This window comes from Geotrypetes seraphini, chromosome 18 (assembly GCF_902459505.1).
Source record: "Geotrypetes seraphini chromosome 18, aGeoSer1.1, whole genome shotgun sequence".
Classification (NCBI taxonomy): Eukaryota; Metazoa; Chordata; class Amphibia; order Gymnophiona; family Dermophiidae; genus Geotrypetes; species Geotrypetes seraphini.
This window is the reverse complement of record NC_047101.1, coordinates 24,192,170-24,212,423: the sequence shown is the minus strand read 5'-3', so window position 1 is coordinate 24,212,423 and position 20,254 is coordinate 24,192,170. Positions and strand designations below refer to the sequence as shown.

At 41.8% G+C, this 20,254-nt stretch overlaps 1 protein-coding gene across 2 annotated transcripts in view; it reads right to left on the bottom strand.

Annotated features, from left to right (window-relative positions):
- CSF1R (colony stimulating factor 1 receptor) overlaps window positions 1-20,254 on the bottom strand; it is a 92,735-nt gene that overhangs the window by 52,595 nt on the left and 19,886 nt on the right. The window contains exons 3-6 of one of the 2 annotated variants that reach the window (XM_033926910.1): window positions 17,282-17,545; window positions 16,280-16,413; window positions 13,628-13,787; window positions 4,545-4,734 (exon numbers count right to left, since the gene is read on the bottom strand). In XM_033926910.1, coding sequence (XP_033782801.1) covers window positions 4,545-4,734; window positions 13,628-13,787; window positions 16,280-16,413; window positions 17,282-17,545 — 748 coding nt within the window. The remainder of the gene's footprint in view (window positions 1-4,544; window positions 4,735-13,627; window positions 13,788-16,279; window positions 16,414-17,281; window positions 17,546-20,254) is intronic. The other variant, XM_033926911.1, reaches the window with a different exon arrangement.

Here is a 20,254-nt window from a genome sequence, read left to right as displayed (position 1 = left end):
AAAGATACCCGGGATGGTCTGCCCCCCCCCCCCACACACACACACACACTTACTCCGCACTGTTTGGATGCTTGTACAAGGAGCAGGTACAAAGTACACATGCCACGTGAAAGTTAACATGCACATGTACTGTACATTGTACCTGCTCCTTGCGCAGGCATCCAAACAAGGGTATCTGGCATGAACAGAGGTGAAAATCAAATGGCCAATAATAAAAACCAATAGAGTAGCAGCACCTGTCACCTGGAAAAATGCAACTGAGAAAGTGCCAGAGGGTCGAGTTAGTTATAGACACAATTTATCGGATTAGTGGCCGTTTTCGGGGGCTGAATATCGTCGTTATTGGACAGTGCTTGTACCTCTATTCTCCCTTTCCTCGTCACCCACTTGTCTCAATTATGTCTTTGTCTTGTCATTAACTTTCCCCTTAGCTATTTATGCAATTTTAAATATGTTACTTTTTTTTTTTTTTAATTATTGTAACCCGACCAGATACTTGTGATGGTCGGTATATCAAATTACAAATAAACTTGGACCAAATTCGGCAAATAGGGCTCAAAGATAGGTGCCGTTGAGATCCACGCTAAGCGCCAATTCTATTAAGGTCGCGTAGCATTAAATAATCTTTTATAGAATAGAGTTTAGAGCGGGATTCCCGCATCCTGGACTGAGGACGTATGCCTGCTGAAATCAGGTGGAAATCTCGGTGCCCAACTGATAAGTAGTCAAGCATGCAAATCCAAGTATTCCGTAACATCACGCCTAACTTCTGGGAATGCCCCTGCCCCACCCATGCCGCTCCCAGGGCCTCACCTCCTTTTGAGTTGCACACTGAAATTTAGGTGCCTATGTTATAGAATAGTAACATAGTAGATGACGGCAGATAAAGACCCGAATGGTCCATCCAGTCTGCCCAACCTGATTCAATTTCAATTTTTTAATTTTTTTCTTCTTAGCTATTTCTGGCCAAGAATCCAAAGCTCTACCCAGTATTGTGCTTGGGTTCCTACTGCCGAAATCTCAGTTAAAACCTACTCCAGCCCATCTACACCCTCACAGCCATTGAAGCCCTCCCCAGCCCATCCTCCACCAAACGGCCATACACAGACACAGACCGTGCAAGTCTGCCCAGTAACTGGCCTAGTTCAATCTTTAATATTATTTTCTGATTCTAAATCTTCTGTGTTCATCCCACGCTTCTTTGAACTCAGTCACAGTTTTACTCTCCACCACCTCTCTCGGGAGCGCATTCCAGGCATCCACCACCCTCTCCGTAAAGTAGAATTTCCTAACATTGACCCTGAATCTACCACCCCTCAACCTCAAATTATGTCCTCTGGTTTTACCATTTTCCTTTCTCTGGAAAAGATTTTGTTTTACGTTAATACCCTTTTAGTATCTGAACGTCTGAATCAGATCTCCCCTGTCTCTCTGTGTTCATCCCACGCTTCTTTGAACTCAGTCACAGTTTTAAGACATAGGACATAGGACAGATGCATGCATAAATCCTAATTACAGCCAATTAATCTAATGTAGTATTTCTGAGTCGCTCATTGCCTAAACAGGTTCAAGGCAACTTACAATGTAAGGAATTACAGAATGTATAGCTACATGAGGAGGCTAGAGTTAGGAATAGAGACCTAGGGACAAGAGAAAGGAAATCAGGTTGGGCAGACTGGATGGACCATTCGGGTCTTTATCTGCCGTCATCTACTCTACTGGTATAGCACTTGAGCAGAGCGTGGCATTTAAGGGCAAATTCTATAAGAAGCGCCCAAAAGTTAGGCGCCGAATTAGGCACCGTTCAGCGCGATTCAAGTAAAACTGGGTGCTGTTTAGTGAATCGCATCGAGCGGCACCTATTTCGGAGGCACAACCTAAAATTTAGGCGCCTATGCGAGCGCTTAAGCACGCTTAAGAGCAGCGATTCTGTAACAAGTTGCCCAACACAAAGCCACGCCCACGCCTAACATGCATAGCGTCTATTTTTTTGAAGGCCGCCTAAATTTTTTTAGAGGCGCCTTGTTACAGAATCGCTCTTTCTTGATAGGCGCTTATGTTTCAATTAGGGCTGATTAAAAAGTTTAGGGAAGGGGTAAAACGTGGACCTCACAGACCTGACGGACCTTGCGGGTCTAAACCTGCACGTCCTTAAAATTCTGAGGTCCGTGCCGATTGTACTTATTTTCTGGCTCTGACAGACCTCAGTGACAGTTTAGGGCAGACGGATCCGTCTCAGCCTATGCTGAGGGAGGGAGGGAAAAGTATTAGGATCCGTCAGCGCTACAATGCCACCGAGGTCTGTCCGAGCCAGAGACTAGTGCTGGAGCGGCTCTAAAAGAATCCTTTAAACTGGTTTCCTGTAGCCCCAGTAAATCGGCTCTGACAGACCTCGGTGACATTGTTCCGCTGACGGATCCTAATACTTTTCCTTCCCTATGCTGAGACGGATCCGTCAGCGCTAAATTGTCACCGAGGTCTGTCAGAGCCGGAAAATAAGTACAATCGGCACGGACCTCAGAATTTTAAGGACGTGCGGGTTTAGATCCGCGAGGTCCGTCAGGTCCATGTTTTACCCCTTCCCAAAAGTTTAATTGAGTTTGTTATTCAATTTAAATAGGCGCTTATCTAGTTGGGCACCTCCAAAATAGGTGTCTAACATTAGGCACCGGTTACAGAATTTGGGCCTTAGTGACTAGGTATTTTGAGTTAGTTGTCTATGGCATGTATGCTTTCAAAGAAGAGAGTTTTTAATTAATCTGTTGTAGAATGTTTTCATCTTAATGTCAGCCGGGAGATTATTTCAGATCTTGATGCCAAGATATGTGAAGAGCGAGTCGAATACACATTTGTATTTAACCTCTTTGGGAGACAGGAAGAGCAGCGGAAGTGATTTCAGTTTTCTGGTTGACGTAGACCAGGAATTGACGAATATGTTTATGAACAGTTCTGCGTTGTTTGTGTTTAGGATTTGGAACATTATGCCTGATAGTATGAAGGTGATACGAGTTTTGATAGTTTGAAAGTGATACGCGTTTTGATAGGCAGCTCTTGTACGTTTTTATAGTCATGGGGGACGGAGTCATCTGCCATGATGAAACATACGGAGTTCTTCCTCTCACTGTGACCCAACAATGAAGACTATGGCAGTCCAGCAGCAGATTCAGAAACGTCGATGTATGAGCTTCACAAGAACCCTGATCCAACCTAAATTCTCTCCTTTGCCCTTCACTCTATTTCCTTTTTGGAGAATAGATTCAATTTTCACCAAATAAGAAATTTGGTCTCTGTCTTCAGTTCCGCCACATCTATTAACTAGATTGGAACTTGTTCTAAAGGGAAAAGACAGTCTCTCATGTGTATGTGTAAACTTTGTTACTCCATATAAATGCTTAGTAGTAGTAGTGAGTTTGAACATTTCTTTCTAAGGGGAAAACTATCAATGTGGGCTACTGTTAAGTCAAATTATTTTATCTCAAGTTGGGCTATTTTAACACAATGTCTCATTTTATGCAATAAGGCCTAAAATATTTCAATTTAACAGTAGCCCATATTGATAACTTTCTCTCTAAGTGCAGCGGCATACCAAGGGGGAGGGGGGGGGAAGAGGTCGGTCCACCTCGGGTCCAGATCATAATGGGGTGCTCCCGGGGTCAGCATCATTGTCCGGGAACTTCACTCTCTGCCAGCATTGGGCCTTCCTCTCTGCCGGGTCCTGCCTTCGCGGAAGCAGGAGGAAGGCCTGAAGCCGGCAAAACAGTGAGTTAAGACTACCGACAGTGAGAGAACGCTCTGAACAGGCTTCACTGATGATGCGGCAGAGAAGCCCTGGTGGAGCAGGCCACAAAAAATCTCACGGTGGGATGGGGCCGGTTGGGTCTGGAGGTGCTGCACGGGGATCCCCCCTGGTGAGCGAGTAAACAGAAACCTGAGCCTGGGACCAACACGATTTGAATAATAAAATGACCAGACAACAATTTTATTTTCTATTTTGTGATTACAATATGTCAGATTTGAAATGTGTATCCTGCCAGAGCTGGTATTAGATAGGGAGTGTGAGCTGGGACCTAAAAGAGAGAGGAAAAGTCTTTTTTGTTTATTTTGTTTACACCACAATGCCGGCGTGGGGTTGGAGAAGTTGTAATACTGCGAATGCTAAACTGTAACCTATTCTGAGCTCTCTGGGGAGGACGGAATATAGTATGGCGTGTGTGTGTGTTAAAAAAATGATTGGCCCCGGGTGTCACATACCCTAGGTCCGCTACTGCCTATGTGTATCATATGGGAGGGGACCCTATGTGATGCCCTCTGTCTTTACAGTAAAGTCCTAACCACAGGACTCGTGATAGGCTTCTGCAGCTATCCATAGGTCTTTTCAATGAGGATTTCCCCCATTGATACCAGGAAAGAAAAATGCTTCCTATTTGCAAGTAAGATACTTAGCAATATTTAAAGATTAAAAATATCTCAGAGTGCTTCATTAATCAGCAATATTTCATACAATTAAAAGAAATAAGCAAGAATTCAAACCAGTGAACTGGTACCTGTTGTCCTGAACTGTCTTCATTATCCCATGCTCAGATATATCTGTGTCCTCCAACAGAAGTTCATGTCTCCAACTCCAGTTGATAATTTTGGGGTATGCATCAATACGTACTTTCAGTTTCAAGCCCTCTCCCACCTTCACCTCCTGGGTTTGGTTCTGCACTGCATAGACATGTATATAGCCTTGATCTGAAGGACAGATAAGAAATAGGTCACGAGTGGCTCTGTTTGAGATGAACGCTTGGAGTGTGAAGAACTTCGATGGGCTCGGATCTTCTCGTTCCATCAGACTAGTCAACCTTTTAAAAGTTACACTAGTTCAGCGTTATATTACCAAGAATTCCAGTGACCTTCTTCCAGAGAATTTTGTAGTTCTGGGTTAATGATGTTTAGAACTATTAAAAGAAATGCACAGAATTCTAGAACTGAGGATGAACAGCCCCCTGCATGGGGTTAATAATATTTAAAAAAGAAACGGGAAAAACCAACACCACAGACACAAATATGTGATGTGTCAGCAGACAGCATTCGTTTTCCTCGTGGCATGACACTCTTCTTTGATTGATTTGTGGTCAAATTCATCATCATTAGTGACTTTCAAGACTCCTGAGGCAGGCCTGATGGCCGAAACATGCGCATGTCGAGTCAATTTGTCAATTTGATGTTTGAACAATAAAGATCATCATTTCACCAGACGAAATGAAGGGCACTTCTTTAGTACACATCATTCTTTTTTGGACAATTCCACTCTGGTTGCTGCATGTTAATAATATTTAAACATGTGTCTATAAGACTATCTTTTTGAAAGCATTTTTAAAAAATATTTGCTCAGGTAAATAAGGAGTCAGGGGTTTACTGCAGAGTGGTATCACTGGGGTAGGTGAAAGGCAGAGCTAGCAAGAAAAGCATGGAGGATTTCATGTTTACTTTACAGCGTAGACTTTGTGCTTGCACAATTTGGGGTTAGTAAACTATTCTTGCTGCTGCCAGTTCTGGAATTTTCCAAAGGGAAACTTCCTGCTAGTAGATCCACAGGTACAAAGCCCGGCTTACAGTACATTTTTAAAATGATTCCATATAACATTAGATCGCTGGGACAGAGCTCATGAGAGAGGGTGGCTCTGGAGTTCTAACCTAGCATAAGCAGGACGCTCCAGAGAGTGGCTTCCAAGGCAGGCCAACAGCAGCAGGCCTACCTCACTGCTGCTGTCGGCTGGCCTTAAGATTCAATTTCAGCCAAGTCCAGAGGTAGGTGAGGGACAGGGCAGACAGGCTAGGGTTCCAGAAACTTTCTCCCTGGACAGAGGAGGAAGCCATCTGGACACCCAGGCAGTCCTTTAAAAAGAGGACATGTCTGAGTAAATCCAGACTTATGGTAACCCTAGACCAGATATTCAGTGTTGGGCTGTATCCGGCAACAGGCATTGAATATCTGGTTTAATTTTTGACCATGCAAATTAACCAGTTAATCCAATATTCAGCACTAAACAGTTAAATGCTTAGTGGTTAAAGGTAAACCGCATAAATAGCAGGCCTATCTTTAACCATTAAGCACTTATGGTTAGCGTTGAATATTGGCTTAACCGATTAAGTTGCCATGGTATATAGTCAACTCAATAAACATTAATATTAATTTTCAGTAAACCTACTCATGAATAATAATCCCCAATAAACCCACTTTGAAAATATCCCTCATTATAGTGGATTTTCATTCAGTGCAATATTTGCATCACTGTGGGACAGATATTAAAGCCATGGCTGCCCTATGGAATCAAGAGTTACGGGTCTTAAGACCAAGAGACTGTCTAACTATAGGTCTGCACGGGAACGGGGATTGCGGGAATCCTGTGGGTCCCGCAGGAATCCCCCCTAACCCACGGGACTCCCACGGGGACCCCCCTCTGGCCCACGGGACTCCCACGGGGACCCCCCTCTAGCCAACCAGACTCCCACGTGGATGGAAGGCTTTGGAAGCAGGGTTCATCCATATAATATAATGGGCACATCAGCCTTAGTAAAAGAGGGGGTTTATAAGTTAATTACCTGAACAGAAAACAAAAAAAAGGGTTCCACCAAAGAGATTCCACAAAGAAAACAGCAGCGCAAACACAAAAGAAACTGTGGAATTGATGATCCTGTCAGAAGTAATTGCTGCTTTTTATGGGGACAGGCGGGGATGGAAGTAATTCCTTGCAGGGACGGGTGGAGACGGAGAGGATCCTGACGGGGACGGGCGGGGATGGGTGGGATTTCTATCCCCGCGCAACTCTCTATGTCTAACTACAGGAATGCGTAGGACTACAAACTGACTGTAAACCAAAGAACTATTTAGTTACCTGGGCATGAAATCTAAAACCGCACCTGAAACAAGGGCAACAAATAATTGGGACTTTTAGGTTATAAGTCTTTGTTGTAGGTTAACTGGATTAAACTGACAATTACCAGCTTGCATGTCCAAAAACTATTGTGAGGCTGGAACCTCCCCAGGCTATCTGTAGTGGTGTTGATGTTTTTTAAAAATTCGATATACTCCCATAGTTTACAACCGATCACAGCGGTTTACTAAACAATAATAAAATAAAAAAAGAACTCATATGCTGAAAGATTAGAGAAACTGGAGCTCTTTTCTCTGGAGAAGCGGAGGCTTAGAGGAGACATGATAGAGACTTACAAGATCATGAAGGGCATAGAGAGAGTGGAGAGGGAGAGAGAGAGAAATAGAGAGAGGGAAAGAAAGAGAGAGAGAAATAGAGAGAGATAGATAGAGAAAGATTGGAGAAAATGAGACTCTTTTCCCTGGAGAAGCGGAGGCTTACAGGGGACATGATAGAGACTTACAAGATCATGAAGGGCATAGAGAGAGTAGAGAGGGAGAGAAAGGGAGAGAGAAAGGGAGACAGAGAGAGAGAGAGAGAGAGATGGAAAGAAAGAGAGAGAGAAAGGGAGAGAGACAGAAATAGAGATAGATAGAGAAAGATTGGAGAAACTGGGACTCTTTTCCCTGGAGAAGCGGAGGCTTAGAGGGGACATGATAGAGACTTACAAGATCATGAAGGGCATAGAGAGAGTGGAGAGGGAGAGAGAGAGAAATAGAGAGAGAGAGAGAGATGGAAAGAAAGAGAGAGAGAAATAGAGAGAGATAGATAGAGAAAGATTGGAGAAAATGAGACTCTTTTCCCTGGAGAAGCGGAGGCTTACAGGGGACATGATAGAGACTTACAAGATCATGAAGGGCATAGAGAAAGTGGAGAGGGACAGATTCTTCAAACTTTTGAAAACTACAAGAAAAATTAAAAGGGGCCAGATTCAGAACCAATGCTAGGAAGTTCTTCTTCACCCAGAGGGTGGTGGACACCTGGAATGCGCTTCCTGAGGGTATGATAGGACAGAGTACGGTTTTGGGGTTCAAGAAGGGATTAGATGATTTCCTGAAGGAAAAGGGGAATGAAGGGTATAGATAGAGAATTACTGTACAGGTCCTGGACCTGATGGGCCGCTGCGTGAGCAGACTGCTGGGTGTGATGGACCTCTGGTCTGACCCAGCAGAGGCATTTCTTATGTTCTTAACTCCACAAAAACGTAGGATAGAATAAAATCGCAATCAAAAGAGCACAGCCAATCTGGAATTTTGTTGTATCTAAGAGGAAAAACCTTGATTATTTATTTAAAATTATTTATAACCCACCTGTCCCTAAATCTAGGCGGGAAACAGAATAACTTACAAAATACGCTAAAAACTATCAACAAGTGCATATCAGCAAGATAAGCGCAATGTAAGAAAGAACAGAGCAACTCAAGCATTCTCATGGCCCAAGCCAAAGAAGCGCTCAAATAGCAAAGGTGCGTTAGGGCCTTAACGTGCGGAATAGCATGCGCTAAAATGCCGCGCGCTAGCCGCTACTGCCTCCTCTTGAGCAGGCGGTAGTTTTTTGGATAGCGCGTGCGCTAAAAACACTAGCGGACCTTTGTAAAAGGAGCCCAAAGATTTTTCACCCTTTTTCTAAAATGCAAAAGCATTATAGTATATTTTTTAAAAAATTCTTTATTTATAAAGTTTTCAAATAAAGATTGTGGTTCATCCCCCTCTCCTTTTGTATCTGTAATTATTTGTACGTATATACTGTACATTTATTTGTATAAAATTGTTTTATTTTTTTGTCTCCTATCTTTAAATTGTCATACGCATTGAAGTACTTGACATTGCGTGTACAACAAATTTTTAATAAACTTGAAACTTGCAAGAATACATCTTGCTACAGAAAATCAGGGAAGAAACACAATTAAGAACATAAGAAGTTGCCCCTGCTGAGTCAGACCAGAGGTCCATCTTGCTCAGCGGTCCGCTCCCGCGGCGGCCCATCAGGCCTAGTGCCTGAACAGTGGTCCCTGATTAATTTTGTAACTTACCTCTAATCCCATCCCTATAATCTACCTTTACTCTTATCTGTACCCCTCAATCCCTTTGTCTTCCAAGTACCTATCCAAAGCTTCTTTGAACCCCTGTAGCGTGCTCCTGTTTATCACATCCTCTGGTGGAAACAAAACCTCCCTAATAAAGAAAAATATTTTTTCACCCTTTCTTAGGTCACTACTTAGTGGGAGAGTCAACTTTTCAAACTGAAGAAAATAAAGATAATAACTTTTAAAGAAAAGACTTAATATTATGGCAGCTGCTAATAATATCAAAAACCCTTCTCAATTAGTCCTTAATGATTTTCTTAACATGTAGGAATTCCTTAAGATGTTCCTGGGTAAAAAAAAAAAAAGGTAAATTGGATTCCCAAATACTTTACCAAGCATTTGCAGGGGTACGCTAAAAGAAATGTGGCACCCAATTTGATTGTATCTTGTCGAAAAGAAAGAAAGTCTTTCCTTCGCTCTTGCATTGTTTTTTAAACATCAGGATATATCCATACTTTTCGATCTCCAAATAATTTTTGAGCATGCTTAAAGCAGAACTTTAAAATCATGTTAAGATCCTGCTCAAAGACCAGGGATACCACCAAAGTGGTTCTATCGGAATCAGATGTTATAGTTTGTTCTAATAGAGCAGTTAAGTTACCAAGATCCGTCTGTTTGGCATTTCCCGTGTTTTCAGAGGCAATCTTTTTGTTTGGCAGGAAATATATATCTTGTAAATCGGTGGTATTTCCTTCTCTGAAAGGTATTAAAAGTACTGGGAAGCTTAGTAAATCTTTTACTTTTAAATTGGTGAGAATTTGGAATAGACTTCCAGATTCTCTAAGACTGGTAGATCAAATATTTCAGTTTCAAAAAAGTTTAAAAACCTGGTTGTTTTCATAATTAGTTAATCTGATTTTAGCTGTGGTACAGTAATTTTAAGCAATTCAACATACTTTTTTCTAACTTTTTCCATCCATCTAATCTAACCAATTTCTGTTTTTCTGTTTTATTTTTTAACGAACTGCAAACCGAGTCGAGCTCTTTAGGGAGTAGATTCGTTATATAAAATGAAGATTAGATTAGATTAGATTAGATTGAGGAAATATTTAAATTTTCAATAAGATATCTCAAAGAGGTCAACAGGCGAAATACCTAAAACAACAGAAAAATGCAAGAGATGAAGGTTTAACCTGCGGTCGAAATTCTCAATCTGTTCCAATTTTCTGTGGATGGAAATATTGCCCTGAATTGTGGCCAATTTAAACTGCTGTAAACTTTGTATATCCTTCTGAGTTTGCTTGGCTTGGTCTGAAAAGCCTTTTTTCATAGTCTATTGATGGAGCCAAAGTTTCTATCTGAGAAGAAATTTTTGATTCCTCTTGAGTAGACTTTATTGAAAAAATTTCAAAAGCATTATAATATTTAATGCCTTTTTTGACCCAGCCCAATTGGAAATATTTCTTCAGGGTAAACCTAAAATAGATTCATTACCTATAACAAGTTTAGAGGTTGAAAAGTGAAGCGATATAAAAGATGATTAGATTGTACCTGATTTCAGAGAATGATAAGTTTATTTTTCCTCTATTGATGCGATTCCTTCAGTCGATATCTAGCCCCAATAATAATGTGGTTGATAATAATAAGTTATTTTGAACAGTGTGTAATTGCCTGTAATTGTTATATGTTTGTAACAAATGCATAAATTTATAAATAATAAATTAAAAAAAGTATTTAATGCAAATTAATATATATGATCAGTGGGATAGTAAGAGTGAGCGGCGCCCGGGGCGGTGGTGCCCCCTGCGCTCTTCCCCACCCCACCCCCCTGCCACACGTGCTCCTTTCCCAGCCCCTTTTTAACCATGCCCAAGTCGGTGTTGGCTCGCCCTTTGATGTCACTTCCTAGGTGCGGGCGCCAGAGAGTGCGCCAATGCGGATGCAGAGGGTAACCTCACGCTGGGGAACTAAAAAAAAGGTACGGGGAAGGCAAGAGGCGCGCGTGGCGGCAAGGAGAGGAGCGGGTGGGGACGGAGAGGAGGAGGGGCGCCGCGCCCTTAGGAAGACCGCACCTGGGGCGGACCGCCCCCTTCTGCTCCCCCTTACTATGCCACTGTACGCAATCATTTAAATCAGGGCTGCCCAAGTCCGGTCCTCGAGATCTACTGGCAGGCCAGGTTTTCAGGATATCCACAATGAATATGAATAAGAGAGATTTGCATACCAAGAAGGCAGTGCAGGCAAATCTCTCTCATGCATATTCATTATGGATATCCTAAAAACCTGGCCTGCCTGTAGATCTCAAGGACTGGACTTGGGCAGCCCTGATTTAAATGATTGCGTACAGTGGCATAGTAAGGGAGAGCAGGAGGGGGCGGTCCGCCCTGGGTGCGGTATACCTAAGGGCGCAGCGCCCCTCCGTCTCTCTGTCCCCACCCTTTCCAAATGCTAATTCAAACAAAGTGAGTTTTTAATACATTTTTAAACGCTTTGAAATTAGATTCCAGTCGTATAAAATTTGGTAGTTGGTTTCACAAATGCCTTTAATCGAGTAGTCTTCCATCTAGTTCTTTTGACTGAAGGAATAACCAACCTGTTATCCTGAAATGATCTTAAGAGCCCACGACGGTAAATATTAAATAGTCAATGAGTTCAGATATCCTGTTTGTGATATACAGTGGTGCCTCACACAACGAACTTAATTGGTTCCAGGAGCAAGTTTGTTATGCGAAAAGCTCGTTATGTGAAACGCGTTTTCCCATAACAATACATGTTAAAAAAAATAATTCGTTCTGTAGCATAAAATATGCTAAGATGACATAAAAAAAAGATAAATTTTTTGTTATTATTTTTATTTAGATACATCTAAAAACATAATTGTTTTTTAAAACAACACACATTTTTTAAATTTAAAGACAGACTAAGTAGAGTCTAATTTTACAGTGAGAGAGGGCAGAGTCTCAGCGGCAAAAACTGGGACTTAACTGTTCATTTTTTTTTTCTAGCATCGGGGAAGCGGCGAGAGTAGCTCCGCCCCCCCCCCCCAACGCATCAGCAGTAGGCGCCGGGCCCCTGCGAGCCGACGGTCCGCCACTGCACAGGGAGCCAGGCGGAGAGAGGGCAGTTAAGCGCAGTGCCTGCGCGGAAGGATGCAGCTCGGGCGACTTCGTTGTGTGAAACGAAGTTCGTTGTAGGAAGCAAGACATGAAGTTCGTTGTGCGCAGCGTTCGCTGTGCGAGGCGTTCGTTACGCGAGGCACCACTGCATTTAAAGATTTATAGGTATTTTAAACCGTATTCTACCCTTAGGGAGTACCTAGGGTTACCAGATCTTACGACAGTAAAATCCAGACCCCTAGACATGCTCCCAGGCCTGCCTCATTACGCGCCAGCGTTGCCCTCAGCTCCGCCCCCTGCTGCCTGTTCATCCGCGCATGCATGGATGCGACACAATAATGTCGCGCGCAGGCGTGTGTGTGCATGACATGACTGTGCTGCATCCACTCATGCGCGGATGCCCCCTCCCGATGTGATTTCTTTTTAAAACCCGGACAATGTTTAATTTATAAATATGAGAAAATGAATGCTGATTTGTCGGGGAATATAAAAATTTTTAAATTAATATGGGGCCCATTGATGTCATTTGTAGAATTATTATAGTTTTGAATTTGTTGATATATTACATTACATTAGGGATTTCTATTCCGCCATTACCTTGCAGTTCAAGGCGGATTACAAAAGAATTATCCAAGATGTATTACAACAAGAACTTACAAAAAAAAAATAAAAATTGATCATTTTCAAAAAGAGTGAGAAATGGGTAAGGTTATTTGTTTGGGGTAGTTGGCTTTAGTGAGAGGTGGAGTTTGAGACTTGCGGTATTATTTCTTTTTTCAAAGTTTTCTTTATTTCTTTTCTAAAAGTCTTGTAGTCGAGGGATGCCATCAGTAGATTGGCGATTTGGTTGTCTAGTTTGGCTGCTTGAGTGGCCAGGAGGCCATCATAAAGTTTTTTCCGTTTGACCTCCTTAATTGGGGGGTATGAGAATGTGGTGTGAGTTTTCCTATGTCTGGTTGCGGTGTTGTGGATGAGGCAGTTATTCAGGTAGTTTGGACTGTCTCCTTATAAAGTCTTAAATAGAATTTAAATTGAATTTAAATTGAATTTAAATTGTTATCAAATGCACATCTAGAGGGAGGGGGATGGGGTGGATTTTTCTTTGAATTTAATTTTTGAATTTTTTTTATTGATTGATGGGGTGGGTTGGATTGGTTTGGGTTTTGAATAATTAAATATTTATATAGGAGCTTACTATTTCCTTATAAAGATAAAAATATGCTATTTGCACTTTTTGAAGGATATGAATATATTTCATCAATAACTATATAATAATTTTTGATGGGAAAATGTGTTGATCTATTTATATATTTTAAGGATTTTAAGTGATATATAAAGTGTAAAATGAATTTTTCTTGTATTCATTTAATGAAAGTGTTAAAAATGAATAAAGATATTAAAAAACAAAAAACAAAAAAAAAACCCCGGACAACGTGCCAGGTTTTGAAAAGCCGTCTGGACCCCCAGACATGTCTTCCCCATGTCTGGGGAAATCTGGACATCTAGTAACCCTAGGGGTACCAGTCATTCCATTAACCAGACAATGCCCTTAAGGGCCTGCTTACCTACAACCTTCAAGAATGTTGACTTGCTGTCGGATCCACCAGAGTTTGTGCCAACACAAGTGAAGTTGCCACTATCCATCTTATTCACTGCAGGTATTGTTAAGTTAGAGATGCTAATCAATATCTGGTCTTTGTAATCATTTTCTTTCCTGACAATGACCTGCAGATATAAAGAGAGATTAAGAGATTGCACTGATCGATAATTAAAATCATCCGGGCGATTAGTGCTCTTTTCTGATCTGCTAAATATACCTGCCCAAGGCATGAAGGAATTTTTCTTGTCCCTCCATGAAGCCCTACTCTGTACTGCCTCTTCAAACCACCTCCACCCCAAGACCCCTCCTCGAGGCCTCTGCCTGACTCCTCCTTGTGACAAGGTGCTTGTAAAGCTCGTTGCTTGTGCAGGTTGAGGGGGTGTGGCTAGCCAGAATGGGGTGGGCCAGGGGGGTCGAGGCCATGGGTCTGGTTTTTCTGTTTGGAAAATATGCCAACCCTATTTAAAACTGATTTAGAAGCTTATGCAAACCACTTTATTTATTAGCCATACACTCCTCCCTCCATATTTGCGGGGGTTAGGGGCAGAGCTAGCCCGCAAATACGGAAAATTTGCGAATAACTTATGGGCCAACTCTGACCCACCCCCGCCTCCCTCCTGCCTCCCGGACCTTACCTGGTGGTCTAGGGTGACGCGGGGCAGGAGAAATCTTCCTACACTCCTGCCCCATACAGAGCCATCATCAAAAATGGCTCCCGTGAGTTCCCATTGTAGTCTCCTGAGACCAAGGGAACTCACGGCAGCCATTTTTGATGATGGCTCTGCATGGGGTAGGTGTGTAGGAAGATCGCTCCTGCCCCGCATCACTGCTAAACCACCAGGTAAAGTCTGGGGAGGTCGGAGAAGGCGCGATTCACTAGGGGGGGTCCCAGGCCCAAAAACCATGAATAATCAAAACCGCGAGTGCTAAAACTGCAAATACAGAGGGAGAAGTGCAATTAAAACTTGGCAAAGGTTACCAGATGTCCAGGAAAACCAGGACATGTCCTCTTTTTTTCCCGGACAGACTTTCCAAAACCCGGCAGTTTGTCCCAAGCTCCAGCTGCATCTGAAGGGCTTTCAACAAGCATCCGTGGATGATGTCACATGCATCTGTGCAAGCTGAAGACCCTCCAGACATGGCCTGGAGGTGGGAAAAAAAGAGCTATTCAATGGAGTATTTCTTCCCTGCTAATTGCTTCTTTGTTTACAAAAGAGCCCAGGAGATTGAAATTCTTTACAACTTCTTTTCTCTTCAAGTTCAAGATTTTTATCATTTTCCAAGTTCGTGCTCTGGATTCTGGATCCTTAAATAGTACTGTATGTTTTTATTTGATTGTAACCTGCATTAAGTTTTTAGCCTCCATTTCATTTCATTATTATGTTGATACTTGGCTATTTAAACATTTCTTGCCTCCAAATATTATATTAAAATTAAGTGAGGTGTGTGAGGGCAACCTCCAGTATTAAATGTGCCTGCTTAACATTCAAGATCTTGCATGGCATCCTTCCCCCCCTTTAATTCCCCTGTCTTGGAATTCTGTAAGATCTATATTGGCAAATTAGGGAAATCTCTACTTTTCAAAATTACTGAGTTGTGGAATAATTTTTCTGTTCAATTGCGCAATTTGCACTCTTTCCAACTACAGTGGTGCCTCGCATAACGAACGCCTCGCACAACGAACGCTGCACACAACGAACTTCATGTCTTGATTCACACAACGAACTTCGTTTCACACAACGAACTTCGTTTCACACAACGAACTTCGTTTCACACAACGAAGTCGCCCGAGCTGCCGATGTATTGCATCCTTCCGCGCAGGCACTGCAGGCTGTCGTTAGTCACTGCGCTTAACTGCCCTCTCTCACTGTATACAGTCGTCCTTTTAAGATAAACTCAATATTTTTTATATATCATGGCTTCTAAAAAAAGCAGGAAGGTGATTTCTGTTGAAATGAAACGGGAAATAATTAGAAGGAGTGAATGTGGGGTCAAACAGTGTGACATCGTCAAAGAGTTTGGCCTCAGCAAGACCACCATTTTCACCATTTTGACAAATTTATCTTTTTTTATGTCATCTTAGCATATTTTATGCTGCAGAACGAATTATTTTTTTTAACATGTATTGTTATGGGAAAACGCGTTTCACATAACGAACTTTTCGCATAACAAACTTGCTCCTGGAACGAATTAAGTTCGTTGTGTGAGGCACCACTGTATTTCAAAAACATCTGAAAACTTGGCTATTTTCAAAATTGTAAATTTCGCTCCTCTCCATACTATTCCAAATTCATATTGTACTTGTTCTCTTTTCTAATTTTTGTAAACTGTGCCGAGCTCTATTGTTATAGAGAAGATGCGGTATATAAGCCTAAGGTTTAGTTTAGTTGAAAGCATTAGATGTTTTCAAGCTTATTTGAGAACATAAGAGTTGCCATACTGGGACAGACCAAAGGTCCGTCAAGCCCAGTATCCTGTTCCAATGGTGACTAACCTAGGTTGCAAGTGCCTGGCAAGATCCCAAAGAGCAAACATTTAAAGATCATGTGCTATTATTAACTTTACTCAATACATAAGAACGTTAAAAGTTGAAGAAACCATTGTTAAAATGACTTACATTATTTGCAGGGTATTTCCATTCTACTTCAGTCCTGAGTTCGGAACTGGTCACTTTGCAGTTGATGTTGAAAGACTCTCCTTTTATTCGTACATGTTCTTTATAGTCCAAAGTCACAGAGGGAGGCTTTGAAGCTAAAAAATAAATAAATATGTATATAATTGGGTTACCTTTATTGTATAATTCAATAGGAAAAGCTTTTGGGCCTCTTCACTGCCAGTGACATTATTGTTCAATCTTTTTACAAGCAGGCTAATATAGCATCATCTCTACAGACACTGTCCATACCATCAGAACTGGCTTTCATTCACTATCAATGCTTTATTGCTACCCATTGAAAACCAAAAAAAACTCTGTGGAGTGACGATGTTCCTAAATGGACTTTATTTGAAAGTGTCAAAGTTCCAAAGGTACACTGAAATCATCCACATAAAATAATTTCATCCACATAAAAATAAATCATCCACATAAAAGCCTTAAAGAACCTAGTCCGCTAGCGATACAGGACCCAACACGGTCCGCGTTTCGACAAAAAGTCTTCTTCAGGGGTCCTATAAAGGTGAATACGTGGGAAACAATTGTGTGGTGAGCCAGAAGTGAGACACTGCTTTTATGTGGATGATTTATTTTTATGTGGATGAAATTATTTTATGTGGATGATTTCAGTGTACCTTTGGAACTTTGACACTTTCAAATAAAGTCCATTTAGGAACATCGTCACTCCACAGAGTTTTTTTTTGGTTTTCTCTGGATTTTCTTCTTTGTGGATATTTTGGGGTCAGTTCCTTTTGTTTTTTGCTTATTGCTACCCATTAGCAGAAGGGTAAACATCTGGTTGCACATTTTCATCTGTGCTTCATACACACCACACTGATTTCATGAAAACTATCTTTGTTCTAGCTGAGACAAGGATAATAAGTAAAACATTGCCTCTATCCAATTCAAGAAGCATCCTTAGAGAGGAATATCACAGAACTTATGAAGGTGAGCTGAAATGCTTACCCTTTCTAACTAGCAGAAAGACTTCTCCTGATGATTTATTGAGGCCATTTACCAAAGCCTGACATCTATAATGTCCAGTATGAGATATCTGTGCATTCTGGATAGTTATTCCAGTCTCAACGCTATAGGATGTGTTTCCTCTGGGGACTGGATTAAGAGAAACTTGAGAAATTGATGGGTCAGTTATAAGACATGGGATGAGAGCATCTGTGCCTTCTAGAGCACTCACTTTCCAGGCAGGCATATACCATATATGCTTCGGATCTATAAAAAAAAAAAATAAAAAAAAATAGTAACATAGTAAATGACGATAGGTAAAGACCTGAATGGTCCATCTAGTCTCTTCTTTGGTATTTCTGGGTCATAGACTATAAGCCCACTTGGTATTATCCTAGGTTCCAAATGCTGAAGTTGCCATCCAAGCTCACTTCAGCCTATCCAATCATCCTGTTTGCAGCATATCTACCATAAAGTCTGGCCAATAACTTCCTCATGTTCCAAGTTAGTGGAGTTCCCATTGATGCCCTTCCCAGCCCAATCCTACATTAAATCATCACATATGGGACACAGACCGTGCAAGTCTGTCCAGTACCGGCCTTGGTTCTTTAATGTACATCCTTTGTTTTCTAATTAGAGATCCTCTATGTATATCCCATGCTTTTTTGAATTCCGTCACCATTTTCCTCTCCACCTCTTCCCTCGGAAGGGCATTCCAGGCATCTACCACCCTCTCTGTGAAAAAGAATTCCCTAACATTGCTCCTGAGTCTTCTATTGTGAAATTAGAGTGAATGAAATGCAGATTGATTATTTTTAAGCCTAGTAGGCCCGATTCCATAGATGTTGCCTATAAAAATGGCGTTGACTATTGCGGTGCTAAGCACGATTCTACAAAAGTTAGGTGTATTGTATAGAATCGTGCCGATGGCCAACTCAGTGTCACTATGCATTCATTTAGGTGCGCCCAATTTATGCCAGGGTTTTATACCTAAGTTGTGCACACAATGATGCCTAACTCAAAACCAGGCGCATAACCCGACTACACTCCCACGATCTGCCCCTACTTTTGGGCAGGCGCTTTGGACTAGGCGCTTACCACTTTATTTACTTTGATATATATTCCGTCCTCCCCACAGAGCTCAGAATGGGTTACATGGTAACATACGTAATAATTTTACAAGCAAGACAGAGAAGACTAAGGCTTTATGGGCTACAGTGGATATCGTGTGCTATGCGCTTACCAAGTTGTGTGCCTAATTTTCAATGAAGTCCAATTAACACGAGTTGTTATGTGCCAGTTATCTTATTGCTGACCTACCAGTGGGTTCGTTCTGCTGTCCCTCAATATCTCTCCTGGCTTCTCTCTCCCTATACACCTCCCAGAAAACTCCGTTCCTCAGATAAGTCACTCTTAACGTTACCCATCTCCTCCACTGCCAATTCCAGACTTCGTTCCTTTCATCTAGCTGCCCCCTATGCCTGAAATAAATTCCCTTCCCTTGCTTAAAAACAGACTGAAAACCCACCTTTTTTGATATAGCTTTTCAATTCTTAACCCTCCAACTCAGCCAGCTGATTAACTGTTCCTGTTTGTCTGTCATGTCTGTTTCGATTGTAAGCTCTTTCAAGCAGGGACTGTCTTCTTCTTTGTGACTCTGTACAGAGTTGTGTATGTCTGGTAGCGCTATAGAAATAATTCACAGTAGTAGTGTGAAGAGTTTCAGTCTTTGGGGAAGCAGAGCTGAGATTGTGATGTCATAATGCCTCACTCCACCAATAAGAGCCAACCTCCTCAGTGATGTCACAATGGCTTGATTGTCCTGGACTCCCCTCTGCCCTCCAACCCAGCCAGCCGATTAACTGTTCCCCTTAACCGCATCCATGACATCCTGTTTGTCTGCCTTGCCTGTTTAGATTGTAATCGCTTTCGAGCAGGGACTGTTTTCTTACTCTTTGTGACTCTGTACACTGCGTGCGACTGGTAGCACTATAGAAATAATTCATAGTAGTACTGTGAAGAGTTTCAGTCTTTGGGAAGCAGAGCTGAGCTTGTGATGTCATAATGCCTCATTCCACCAATAAGAGCCAACCTCCTCAGTGATGTCACAATGGCTTGATTGTCCTGGACTCCCCTCTGCCCTCCAACCCAGCCAGCAAATTAACTGTTCCCCTTAACCGCATCCATGACATCCTGTTTGTCTGCCTTGCCTGTTTAGATTGTAATCGCTTTCGAGCAGGGACTGTTTTCTTACTCTTTGTGACTCTGTACACTGCGTGCGACTGGTAGCACTATAGAAATAATTCATAGTAGTACTGTGAAGAGTTTCAGTCTTTGGGAAGCAGAGCTGAGCTTGTGATGTCATAATGCCTCATTCCACCAATAAGAGCCAACCTCCTCAGTGGTGTCACAATGGCTTGATTGTCCTGGACTCCCCTCTGCCCTCCAACCCAGCCAGCAGATTAACTGTTCCCCTTAACCGTAGCCATGACATCCTGTTTGTCTGCCTTGCCTGTTTAGATTGTAATCGCTTTCGAGCAGGGACTGTTTTCTTGCTCTTTGTGACTCTACACAGCGCTGTGTATGTCTGGTAGTGCTATAGAAATAATTAATACTAGTAGTAGAAGTAGTATTAATTCTATTAAGTTAGGCGCCTACGTTAGGCAAAGCGTGCTGATATAGGCGTCTAACTTCTTGCAGACTTTGCAGAATTTGGGGGAGTAGGAATAAAGATCACCAACTGCATCAACTCTACGGTCTGGCATGTTTGTAATTAGAACAAAAAAATCTCACAGTATTACTTATTCAACAAAATTAGGACATAATCTCTAATTGTCAAGTGGAAAATTATTTTTAAACTTCTTAACCCTTTCAGGACCATAAGGATCGTAGGCCAATTTTTGTGGTTTTGACGACATTTTTATGGTAAAAAGGGCTTGCAGATGCCAAAAAATTGATTTTTTTTGTGAAATATCA